At 34.1% G+C, this 13588-nt stretch overlaps 1 protein-coding gene across 1 annotated transcript in view; it reads right to left on the bottom strand.

Moving 5' to 3' along the window:
- WDR11 (WD repeat domain 11) overlaps positions 1-13588 on the bottom strand; it is a 54271-nt gene that overhangs the window by 7936 nt on the left and 32747 nt on the right. The window contains exons 20-23 of the mRNA XM_015817247.1: positions 11253-11361; positions 10654-10716; positions 2884-2949; positions 740-917 (exon numbers count right to left, since the gene is read on the bottom strand). Coding sequence (XP_015672733.1) covers positions 740-917; positions 2884-2949; positions 10654-10716; positions 11253-11361 — 416 coding nt within the window. The remainder of the gene's footprint in view (positions 1-739; positions 918-2883; positions 2950-10653; positions 10717-11252; positions 11362-13588) is intronic.

Below are 13588 nucleotides of genomic sequence, written 5' to 3'. Positions count from 1 at the left end.
AAAAGCTTTTGAGAAATGTTAAAATGCAAAAGTTAAAGAAAATAAAGTTAAAAGAAAGTGGGAAGCAAATGGAACAAACTTGGTGTCAGAATTAAGCAAATAGTAACAGAGGCACAAAAGGAATTAGGAGAAAGAATGAATGAAATATTAAATGAACACTTACAAGGCCCTAAGGCTTTGTCCAGGATTATGGCTGTGGGTACAAGTAGACTATGCCTATGATAAAAATGCTGCTAAGAGTAAGCTTTTCTTAATAGTCAATAGTATAACAATCCAATTATGCTGCCTCCTTTTGCTATGAAGAAAAATGAAGATGTCTGCTTGTCACTGAATTGAAATAACTGTTTACTTCTTACATGTTATTAAGCAGAAATCACGATGGAAAAGCTCTGTATAAGATTTTGAAATTCATCATAGCCAAACTAATTAGGATAATGATTTTGTATAAAAAATGTAATTGAGTCTCAGGTTGTAGGATAGTGTTATTATAAGTATAAAATTTCCTCTGCTTCTTCCAGACAGAACTGCTGTAAATTCAATGGATCCTGCACTGTATAAATTGTAATAAGCAAGTATTAACATATACGCAAATATGTGAGTTCTACTCAATTAAAAAATAATAACCATTATGTTTGTACCTCTGAAAGCTTCAACTGAAATGAGAAGAAGTTTGTGGAAACTGTTAAAAGAATATTTTGTGGATTTGAATGGACTTACTATTTTAAAAATCAAGCAATACCTGGAAATAGGAATTTTCACAGAGAATATCGTAACATATATCTAGCGGACTGATCCAGTTTTCTTGAGAAACAAGTACATCTTCTGCCTTTATGATTAATGATTTGTTACAGGAATAAGTATGCAAATAATGGGCGGCAACAGTCCAAAAGTGTAGTTCAGATTCATCTCCATACAGCCTGAGAAAAAAACCTAAATTAATGGTTCAGATTTAAAGTCAATGAGTGCATTCACACATCCTGTGAAACCAGGATGCGCTCTCAGATGTATTTTATTTCTTTACATTTATTTACAGACTTTCTATTCTTAGGAACCTAATGTATTATTTTAATACATTAAAATAAAATATGAAAATCAGGAAAAATACTAAAAGTATCATTGATATAATATAAAAGGCTTGACTGAAGAGAATGCTCTAAACCAGGGGTGTCAAACTGCCGGCCCACGGGCCAGATGCGTCATGTAGTAGCCGCACCCACCCCAGCTCCAGCAAGGGAAAAAGTCATGATACATGGCGACACGTCACGTGACACGGCGAGTTTGACACCCAGGCTCTAAATTATTTTCCTGAAAGCAGGAAGATTCAGAACTAAATATAACTCTTGATGATATATTCCACAGCTGGAATAACTTAAAGCTACAACTCCCATCACCTTTGAGTATTTAACATGTGGAGATGGAGTTAAGGAAGCTGTAAGAAACAAAAACTGGAAACTAAGGTCTATGTCCGCTTTCCTCTTTCTAGGAGGTCAAAGAGAAGAATCAGGAAGGCTCTGACTAGTGACAGTTTGTCATGGTGCCCAAATTTAAATTATGAAACTTTGAATAATTCTAAAGCAGAAATAAAATCAATCAAAACTTCTGAGTTTTTTTGTCCTTGCTTTATTTGGACAGTAAACGTATAACCTCCAAGATTCTCAGCATATTGTCCAAAATGTTCACCATGCTGTCTGGGAAATTCTAGGAATAGAAATCCATACATCTGGAAACTTGGGAAACACTGTACTAAAAATATTATTTCTAATGTTGTACATTATTATGAAATAGTATCACACTTAGACACATTATTCTAAACTCTGTTCCCCATTTAACTATCTCAGTATACAAGATAGGGTAGAGTTCACCCAACATGCAAGATCTTAAATCCAGTTTAAGAAAATACATTTGTTACACGGAATCAATATACTCTACTTCTCTCCAAATAAGCCATCTCATGGTTCATCCCCAAAGTGGTTTTTCACAAGACAACTGAACTTTGGTTGTTGTTTTTTTTCCTTGGAGACGTTTCGCTTCTCAGCCAAGAAGCTTCTTCAGCTTTTCAGGTCAGAGCTGAAGAAGCTTCTTGGATGAGAAGTGAAACGTCTCCAAGGAAAAAACAAACAAAGTCCAATTGCCTTTTGAAAAAGCCCTTTTGGGATAAACCATGATCTGGATGACTGAGAATCTCCACAGATACCTCATGGTTTAGTGTCATGGATAGGTTTACACTGGATGCTAACACTGCATTTCCACGACATGCTGTTTCAAAAACCTGTACAATTGATCGAGCATTTTGCAGAAATCCAGTCAAGGAACTTCATAGATATCAAAATAGCAGTATCCCATAAATCAGGGGTCCCAAACCCCCAGTACGTGGACTGGTACCGGGCCACGGCATGCCAGCAACCGGTCTGCACAAACAATCAAAGCCCTATCCACGGGATACAGGCAGCATACAAAACAAGGCACCCTCCAGTCTGCGGAAAAATCTCTCTCCACATAACTGGTCCCTGGTGCCCAAAAGGTTGGGGACCTCTGCCATAAATGTTATATATTTGCCTATCCATCTGCAACAGTAAAAAATACTGGATTGTTAACCAATGTTATATTACCTCAGAATGAATAGGCTAAATGGGAAGCATTTCTTGCATAATAGTTATTGCACTTAATTTTACAATGGTTAGGGTAAATAATTGTAACTAAACAAACCAATATAAGACCCTAATGAAATTTTCCTTACTTTTTTAATTTCTGTACAAAAATTAATGCAGCAGTTATACATAAATAATGTACCAATTCTGAAACAGAAAATATTCAGACTTAGCACTATATAAGAGCTATTTCTAAAATAAACTTTTGGAGATTATTTAGGAAATGTTATATTACCTTGAAACCAATAAGCATCGCTGCAAAAGAGTGAACTCTGGATCAAGCAAAAGTTTCTTGACATCACTGTAAAGAGTTAAACCATTTCAGGCATATATTATGAGTCCCTCCCCTTATACCAAAGATAGTTTTGAAAACTTGTTTTTGTTTGTCGACAAACGACTTTTCGTTTGATAAGATTAAGTAAAATAGTCTTACTTTTGTTATTTATTTTTATGTTGACTTGACATGGAATGATTGAAATGTACTATCATTTCTGTATCCATAACATGATGATATGGTTCGGAGAACGTGGAATTTTTACAAACACGTTTTTCCTTAAATAAAGAGGTATAGCTAGGCATAGCTATAAATGTTAAATACATACAGACACACAATTATACACACTGTTCAACTAATGTTTTATTAGTTTTATGAAATGGATAGCTATCATTATGGAAGAATCTCTATCAACTCTATAATCATAGAATAATTTGGCCTGGGTGGTATGAAAGAATAGTATATAGCGAAATGTTTACATATTGTAGAGTCTAGATTTTTCTACTGGAATATTTTTCTAGTCTTTTATTAGCAGTAGAAAGACAAGAATTTTATGTTCAATATCCTGAAATTCATCAATATTAATTAGCAACAATTTTTGCTAAAGGCACAAACCCATAGTACATTAATTTCATCCAAGTCTTGCCTTAACAAATGTTATCAAATTTTCATTAGATATGATTATATAATGGCTCCACAGATATTCTAGTATTTTTAAATATTGTTATAAACATGTCACATATCTGCTGAACAAAATGGGAAATAATACAGCAATCACATCAATATGACTCCATATTTTAATATCTATCCAAGGAAAACTGATGTTGGGAACCAAGAAAGCTACTTTAATAAATATGTTAAATTATTGAATCAGACTATTAAAAAATAAAAAAAATAATGCAGCTTGGTAGTATAATAAAAGCAAGCAAAGACACTTTTATTAGTCCATTTTGAAAATATAATACAATAAACTCAAATATGCTTACTTGGACAATGAATATAACTGCTCTTGCAACATATTTTTAATATTTTCATTCTCTGGATAATTTCTGTAAAACAAATGAACAAAGATTTAAGAGTCAAATATTGATTGCTTATGTGACATCAAGTTGTTTCATCTCCTAGTGACCACAGAAATCAAGAACTGACAATCTGAAATTAAATTTACAGGCTGTTTCTAAGTTCAATTTGGATCAGACTCAAAAGGAGAACCTTTATCTTTATATAAAAAGGTAAAGGTTTCCTCTACCAGTCGTGTCTGAATCTAGGGGGAATTGCTCATCTCCGATTCACAGCCGAAGAGCCAGCATTGTCTAAAGATGTTTCTGTAGTTATGTGACTGGCATGACTATACAATGAAGGCACAAAGAACACTGTAACCTCCCCACAAAAGTGGTACTTATTTATCTACTTGCATTTACATGCTAGGCTGGCAGGAGCTGGGGCAAATAACAGAAACTCACTTCGTTATGTAGTACTTAGATCTTGAACTGCCCAGTGTCTTAACTGATCCGTGGCTGAACCCAATCCTTATATACACCTTGCTATTTTCTAAAATAGCCTCCATACTAAAAGTAAGTCTTACATGTATGATATATCCAAAGAATACTTATTATCCCAAGGCTGGTGAAGTAAGAAAGCTTTTAAAGCTAAGGATGCTCTTGGAGGAAGAAGATATGGACACCATACGGGTTCTAGAAATAAAAATAAGAAAAAAATAACTAAGATCAATATGAAGATCAATCTGATGATAAGGCTAACATTTATTCTACCCTTGATTAATAACTACTTTTACCGATTTTTTTTTTTTAAAAAAATGAAATACAAAACATATTGCCATAGCAAGACCAAATGATTACAGCAGCGGTTCCTAGGGAATTCTGGGAGTTGAAGTCTACAAGTTTTAAAGTTGCAAAGGTTGGACAAACCTGGGTTAGCGCAAATGAGTAAGTTCTTACTGAATTTGTGTGTACTTCTTAGCTATTCACAATAAGAAAGACAAAAATGGCAACTAAGGGCAAGTAATATTCATTGAACATCTTAAAAACTGAAAATACTTTTTACTTTATTGTTTGGAGGGAAGAGATTTTGTGTATTAATAGTATTCCCTCAGGATAAGGATTTGGCATTATGTTTAGATTTTAGAACTGATTTTCCTTTATAGACGTTCATATAGAAATAGTTTTATAGAAATGTTACTTGTACAAGCTTCTCGGAGCCATGACAACAAAAATACGATACATTAAGAGGTTTAGCTATCAGAATCTGTTTAACGGCCTTTAGAAGAAATTTATGTAAAAGCTTTTTAGTGGTTAAGCTCCTAAAATAATTCTTACCATTGAAAACCTGTAAATGTTGAAGGCATCTGGATTTTGCTAATAGGAAAGAAGACTAGACATGATCACAGACCTTTTAGCACATATGGTACATTATTTTGTGTGGTGTGGATCAATTCATTTTTCAGATATCCCTAAAGAACAGGGAGATCTGAAGGCTGTAAAAAAATTCCAGCCCAACTTCCAACTCTTGAGTGATCCAGACGGATTGGTATAGCTGTGCAAATAATTGGACTGATTATTATTGGAAATCTTTGGCTTAAAAACATTTCTGTTTGTATCACAATGGACATTCCTATAGTTAGTTAGACAGATAGTCCTCAACTTACGACCACAATTGAGCCCAAAATTTCTGTTGTTAAGTGAGACATTTGTTAAGCAAGATTTGGCCCATTTTATGACTTTTCTTGCCACAGTTATTAAGTGAATCACTGAAGTTGTTAAGTTAATAACCCGGTTGTTAAATGAACTTGGCTTCCCCATTGACTTTGCTTGTGAGAAGGTCACAAAAGATGATCACATGATCCAGGGACACTCCAACCATCACAAATATGAACTAGTTGCATATGAATTTTGATCACATGATCATGGGGATGCTGCAAAGGTCGTAACTGTCGTAAGTCACATGTAACTTTGAACAGTCACTAAACAAACTGTTGTAAGTTGAAGACTACCTGTATAAATACCAAGTTGGGATTAAAGTATTTCAAATTTTCCCACTGAGGATTGTATAAAATATTTCAATATTCAGAAGACAATTTTAAATTTCAAGTAGGTTTTGAGGGTCTCTTTTTGATTTAGATCTAGCCCTAGATCTAGACCAGTGGTTCTCAACCTGTGGGTCGGGACCCCATTTGGGGTCAATCGACCATTTCATGGGGGTCGCCAAGCAAGGCTGTCCGCCATTTTTTTTGTCCGCCATTTTTTTTGTCCGCCATTTTTTTCCCTTTTCCGGCGGGTGCCTTACCTCCCTTGGGCTGGGCCAGCTGGTGGTCGGCCTGCTCCGTCTCTGCTGCTTGCCAGCTACGGCTCGGCCGGCACAAGGGGCGGAACCACGCATGCGCGGCGCTCCCGGGCAGGGAAAGTCCTCGACTTACGACCGGTTGGGTAGTCCTCGACTTACGACCGGTTTAGTCCTCGACTTACGACCAGTTTAGTCCTCGACTTACGACCGGTTGGGGTTGCGGCATTAAAAAGGTTGAGAACTACTGATCTAGACTCTCATGGCTTATCTATTTTTGTTTGTTTGTTTAAATCAGTACAGCATATTTAATTGCATAGACCTTTTCTGTTCCATTATTATTGACTGAGATTAGAAGGGATGATGTGGGAAGATGTTGGGAAAAGAAATGGTTACTAAACACATAATTAGGACTGAAAAGCCAATGCGGGTTATGTTTAGTTGCTGCATTTGTACTGATAGAAAAATACTGCCTGCCAGGTATACAAATTACTGCTTTCAAAAAGGAACAAAAAATAAAGTGTCTATTATTAGGAATAAAGCATTTGCAAACAGCATGAATCTATATTTCACAGCAGTTAAACAAAGGCGGGAGTATGTTATTCATGCAGGAGCACAAAGTAACGTGAAAGTGGAAACAATTGTTTCCTACATGGGTTTTAACAAATTTGAAAAAACAATTTACAGATCACCTCCCTGGGCAATTTTTCTGCAGCTACGTTCATGCCTCAGTCAGCATGGAATGCCAACTCACACTTGTGAACTTGGGGTGAAAATCAAGGGGAAAAGGGTGGTTTCTTTTCAGAGATCCTATTGTTTTCTATACAGTACTTACTCTTTCAACTTTTGCCCCATCAAAACACAGAAGACTAGAATCATTTGGTTGGAAAGCAAATTATCAGAAATATTCCAATGGAAAATTCTCAGTGGATCTGTTTTCGAAGCGTGAAATAAAATGTTTTCTTTTTAGGGCACCCTACGATTTTAGATAAGCATTCAGTGCTATAACAAAATTCTAGACAGATGTGAAGTAGGTTATATATCTACAAGCCATTGGATTTCCTCTCCTATTCTTTTCAGCAGTAAAGATAAAAGTCAATCATACAGTCATATGGTAAAGCAGTGCTAAAGATTTTATCACATGGAAGGGAAAAATCCTTCCTACATAGATAATATAACGTTTCACAAAAAATATCTTGCATTAAATGAAACATTTAGTATTACTCACTGTATATGAGCAAGCCTATGAACAATAGATGTAATTTATGTATTCAACACTGGTAACCAAATGGCTTAGTAAAAAGCAGAAAGCAGTATTTTAGATTTAGAGACTGCAAGTAAAATTTTTGCAGAAATTATAAATCATATTACCTTTCTATACTAAATAGAAAACTATTCAAACTAAAGTGGGATATTATGTACACTTTAAAGTGGGATGTTATATACACTTATGTAATTTGCATATAATATGAGAATAAAAAAATGAATATGACTTCATTGATAAAAATATTACAATTAGAAGTACAAAGAATAAAAACGTTTTATACATTCTATTTTCCAGGAAGTAAATGTTGAATGTAATGGATGTGAAACAAAAGAAGTTATTATCTGTGTATATGCATAAGGAGTTTTCCCCTAAATTTCATTTTCATTTTTGTAAAGTGTTTAGATCTTTTTGCATTGAACAACACATTAATTGTACATTCATATTCAAATTAAACTGAAAAGGAAATGTTCACGTGTTAGGGAATGATAATTCCTTGCTTTTGTTAAATAAAAAAAATGTGATCTTTGGGTCTTCCTCAAAGATTCAGGCAAACAATTTGATGGTAACCGTACATGTTGTTTTTTTCCTGTGACCAGTATATTATGCACAATGACTTATGACTTTATTAATTGCCCAGCTGAAGCACAATCCATATGGGGTTGCATTGAATTACACAAGATTTTCTAGCCTTCTTTTCCTACTGCAAAACTTATGGATTCTGCAGAATAGCATGCAAAGTATTGCAAAGAATGCAACCAGCGTAGAGAGAATTGTGACTCAGAAAGAGCTGAACTACCACCTGCGGCATCCATTATCATTATCAGTCATGCTGCTGGGGATGCTGAGAACAGCAATATAGCAGTATCAGGCAGAATGTGAGTTTCCCCATGAGTTCAGGGAACTCATTTGCAAATTGGGATCATTGGATCCGATTTAACATATGAATATATAATATAAATGTTGTTTTTTTGCAGTCAATATTTTGTGAGCAAGAGTTGGAAACAAATAAACCCTTTGAAATGATGACTTATTTACTTGTGAGCCTGGGGACTGGCTAAAATACCTCCCTCTCCTACGCTAAAAGAGTTTAAAAACCAGGCTTAACTTCTTTGCTTTTTGACAATTCATTTACTCTATGTCTAAAATTCTGAGTTTTCTTTGCAATTCCACATTGTTCTTATGGTGTAGGTTAAAATCACCCCAGTTCTTACACCCACAATTTGAAATGCCGTATCTATAAATAAAATATCTCTGCCACATTGCAATGTTTCCTGAAACATTCCTGTTTTACTACAGCAATACTGTACAATGCAATTCCACCCCCCCAAAAAAAAAGGAGGGGGGAGGAGATAGACTGGATCTTTACCTTACCTGACAATTCTTGTTCATCCATTCTAAAGCATGCAGGCTTCATTGTCATTTCCAGCACTCTGATACAACCATCATCTGAAGCTAAGATCACTTTATCTGATGTACACCAGTCAACATCAACTACACGGAAATTGACATTTCTTCCACTTCTTAAGCTGCTTACCATCTGGATCTAAAGGATATAGCAAATATTAGCTTTAAAATGATTATTGGGGGAAATTGGGTACTTTTCATGTTCAGCCATTTACCATTACTGTAAATATAAACCTAAAAGGATTTCGTGGATTATTAGTATTAATTTCTGCTTTATAATTTAGGGAAATATATGTCATCTCTACCGCTGAGCTTACCTTTTAGAGACCTCTACTATTCCCTGAACTAAAAAAAAAAATCACAAAAGAAGATCTTCTTTCATTACAAATGGTGATGTGGTTATTTCGTTTATTACCTTTTTTAAAATGCATATCGTAATCAATATTATATCAATATTATAACAAATCCCCATTTTAAAAAATGCAATTTTGGATAAAATGCAGTAATCTTAAATATCAAAATATATTTGAAAAATATTAAATAATGTTAATTGCAAAATAGAATAGAATCGGGCGACACACTATGGCAGAACTAAGGCAAAGCTCTTTAAGTGAGGAATGGCTGAAGAGCTCGCAATGTGACTATGGTGGTCTGGAACTAACTAACGCATATAGTGCAAGAATTTCTCCTCAGGAAATTTCAAGACACCTGGGATGATCTCATCACAGCCACACCAGAAGTATTAGATATCGAATTATAATCTATCCCATTGCAATTCTATGGTTTCATATTAGTTTAAATAGTCAGCAAATACATATATTGCATGACCTCTGCAGATAACATATGCTAAATAAATAAAATATTGCAAAAATGTCNGAACAAAAACAAACAGCTGTTTGCTGAAAAGCAAACTATTCTAATTCATTTTATCAGAATGAAAACAATAAATAAAAATACAACTGAACTGTACCTTACTAACTTTACATGATAGTAAAGACATAGGTATTGTACTACTATACCAAGCCTCTTGCACCTTAAAAATGTTTGTGCAAAAAGGAATTTATTTCTCCATATCTTAGGCATAGCTATAAATGTTAAATACACACAGACACACAATTATACACACTGTTCAACTAATGTTTTATTAGTTTTATGAAATGGATAGCTATCATTATGGAAGAATCTCTATCAACTCTATAATCATAGAATAATTTGGCCTGGGTGGTATGAAAGAATAGTATATAGCGAAATGTTTACATATTGTAGTGTCTAGATTTTTCTACTGGAATATTTTTCTAGTCTTTTATTAGCAGTAGAAAGACAAGAATTTTATGTTCAATATCCTGAAATTCATCAATATTAATTAGCAACAATTTTTGCTAAAGGCACAAACCCATAGTACATTAATTTCATCCAAGTCTTGCCTTAACAAATGTTATCAAATTTTCATTAGATATGATTATATAATGGCTCCACAGATATTCTAGTATTTTTAAATATTGTTATAAACATGTCACATATCTACTGAACAAAATGGGAAATAATACAGCAATCACATCAATATGACTCCATATTTTAATATCTATCCAAGGAAAACTGATGTTGGGAACCAAGAAAGCTACTTTAATAAATATGTTAAATTATTGAATCAGACTATTAAAAAATAAAAAAATAATGCAGCTTGGTAGTATAATAAAAGCAAGCAAAGACACTTTTATTAGTCCATTTTGAAAATATAATACAATAAACTCAAATATGCTTACTTGGACAATGAATATAACTGCTCTTGCAACATATTTTTAATATTTTCATTCTCTGGATAATTTCTGTAAAACAAATGAACAAAGATTTAAGAGTCAAATATTGATTGCTTATGTGACATCAAGTTGTTTCATCTCCTAGTGACCACAGAAATCAAGAACTGACAATCTGAAATTAAATTTACAGGCTGTTTCTAAGTTCAATTTGGATCAGACTCAAAAGGAGAACCTTTATCTTTATATAAAAAGGTAAAGGTTTCCTCTACCAGTTGTGTCTGAATCTAGGGGGAATTGCTCATCTCCGATTCACAGCCGAAGAGCCAGCATTGTCTAAAGATGTTTCTGTAGTTATGTGACTGGCATGACTATACAATGAAGGCACAAAGAACACTGTAACCTCCCCACAAAAGTGGTACTTATTTATCTACTTGCATTTACATGCTAGGCTGGCAGGAGCTGGGGCAAATAACAGAAACTCACTTCGTTATGTAGTACTTAGATCTTGAACTGCCCAGTGTCTTAACCGATCCGCGGCTGAACCCAATCCTTATATACACCTTGCTATTTTCTAAAATAGCCTCCATACTAAAAATAAGTCTTACATGTATGATATATCCAAAGAATACTTATTATCCCAAGGCTGGTGAAGTAAGAAAGCTTTTAAAGCTAAGGATGCTCTTGGAGGAAGAAGATATGGACACCATACGGGTTCTAGAAATAAAAATAAGAAAAAAATATGAAGATCAATCTGATGATAAGGCTAACATTTATTCTACCCTTGATTAATAACTACTTTTACCGATTTTTTTTTTTTTTTTTTGAAAAATGAAATACAAAACATATTGCCATAGCAAGACCAAATGATTACAGCAGCGGTTCCTGGGGAATTCTGGGAGTTGAAGTCTACAAGTTTTAAAGTTGCAAAGGTTGGACAAACCTGGGTTAGAGCAAATGAGTAAGTTCTTACTGAATTTGTGTGTACTTCTTAGCTATTCACAATAAGAAAGACAAAAATGGCAACTAAGGGCAAGTAATATTCATTGAACATCTTAAAAACTGAAAATACTTTTTACTTTATTGTTTGGAGGGAAGAGATTTTGTGTATTAATAGTATTCCCTCAGGATAAGGATTTGGCATTATGTTTAGATTTTAGAACTGATTTTCCTTTATAGACGTTCATATAGAAATAGTTTTATAGAAATGTTACTTGTACAAGCTTCTTGGAGCCATAACAACAAAAATACGATACATTAAGAGGTTTAGCTATCAGAATCTGTTTAACGGCCTTTAGAAGAAATTTATGTAAAAGCTTTTTAGTGGTTAAGCTCCTAAAATAATTCTTACCATTGAAAACCTGTAAATGTTGAAGGCATCTGGATTTTGCTAATAGGAAAGAAGACTAGACATGATCACAGACCTTTTAGCACATATGGTACATTATTTTGTGTGGTGTGGATCAATTCATTTTTCAGATATCCCTAAAGAACAGGGAGATCTGAAGGCTGTAAAAAAATTCCAGCCCAACTTCCAACTCTTGAGTGATCCAGACGGATTGGTATAGCTGTGCAAATAATTGGACTGATTATTATTGGAAATCTTTGGCTTAAAAACATTTCTGTTTGTATCACAGTGGACATTCCTATAGTTAGTTAGACAGATAGTCCTCAACTTACGACCACAATTGAGCCCAAAATTTCTGTTGTTAAGTGAGACATTTGTTAAGCAAGATTTGGCCCATTTTATGACTTTTCTTGCCACAGTTATTAAGTGAATCACTGAAGTTGTTAAGTTAATAACCCGGTTGTTAAATGAACTTGGCTTCCCCATTGACTTTGCTTGTGAGAAGGTCACAAAAGATGATCACATGTTCCAGGGACACTCCAACCATCACAAATATGAACTAGTTGCATATGAATTTTGATCACATGATCATGGGGATGCTGCAAAGGTCGTAACTGTCGTAAGTCACATGTAACTTTGAACAGTCACTAAACAAACTGTTGTAAATTGAAGACTACCTGTATAAATACCAAGTTGGGATTAAAGTATTTCAAATTTTCCCACTGAGGATTATATAAAATATTTCAATATTCAGAAGACAATTTTAAATTTCAAGTAGGTTTTGAGGGTCTCTTTTTGATCTAGATCTAGCCCTAGATCTAGACTCTCATGGCTTATCTATTTTTGTTTGTTTGTTTAAATCAGCACAGCATATTTAATTGCACAGACCTTTTCTGTTCCATTATTATTGACTGAGATTAAAAGGGATGATGTGGGAAGATGTTGGGAAAAGAAATGGTTACTAAACACATAATTAGGACTGAAAAGCCAATGCGGGTTATGTTTAGTTGCTGCATTTGTACTGATAGAAAAATACTGCCTGCCAGGTATGCAAATTACTGCTTTCAAAAAAGGAACAAAAAATAAAGTGTCTATTATTAGGAATAAAGCATTTGCAAACAGCATGAATCTATATTTCACAGCAGTTCAACAAAGGCGGGAGTATGTTATTCATGCAGGAGCACAAAGTAATGTGAAAGTGGAAACAATTGTTTCCTACATGGGTTTTAACAAATTTGAAAAAACAATTTACAGATCACCTCCCTGGGCAATTTTTCTGCAGCTACGTTCATGCCTCAGTCAGCATGGAATGCCAACTCACACTTGTGAACTTGGGGTGAAAATCAAGGGGAAAAGGGTGGTTTCTTTTCAGAGATCCTATTGTTTTCTATACAGTACTTAATAATAATAATAATAATAATAATAATAATAATAATAATAATAATAATAATAATAATAATAATAATAATAATAATAATAATAATAATAATAGTAAAGTTGGAAGGGACCTTGAAGGTCATCTAGTCCAACCCCCTGCTCAGGCAGGAAACCCTATACCATTTCGGACAAATGGCTGTCCAGTCTCTTCTTAAAAAC

This window comes from Protobothrops mucrosquamatus, unplaced genomic scaffold (assembly GCF_001527695.2).
Source record: "Protobothrops mucrosquamatus isolate PMUCROS unplaced genomic scaffold, P.Mucros_1.0 scaffold566, whole genome shotgun sequence".
Taxonomy (NCBI): domain Eukaryota; kingdom Metazoa; phylum Chordata; class Lepidosauria; order Squamata; family Viperidae; genus Protobothrops; species Protobothrops mucrosquamatus.
Note: the sequence above shows the minus strand (reverse complement) of the source record. Positions and strands in the feature narration are given on the sequence as shown.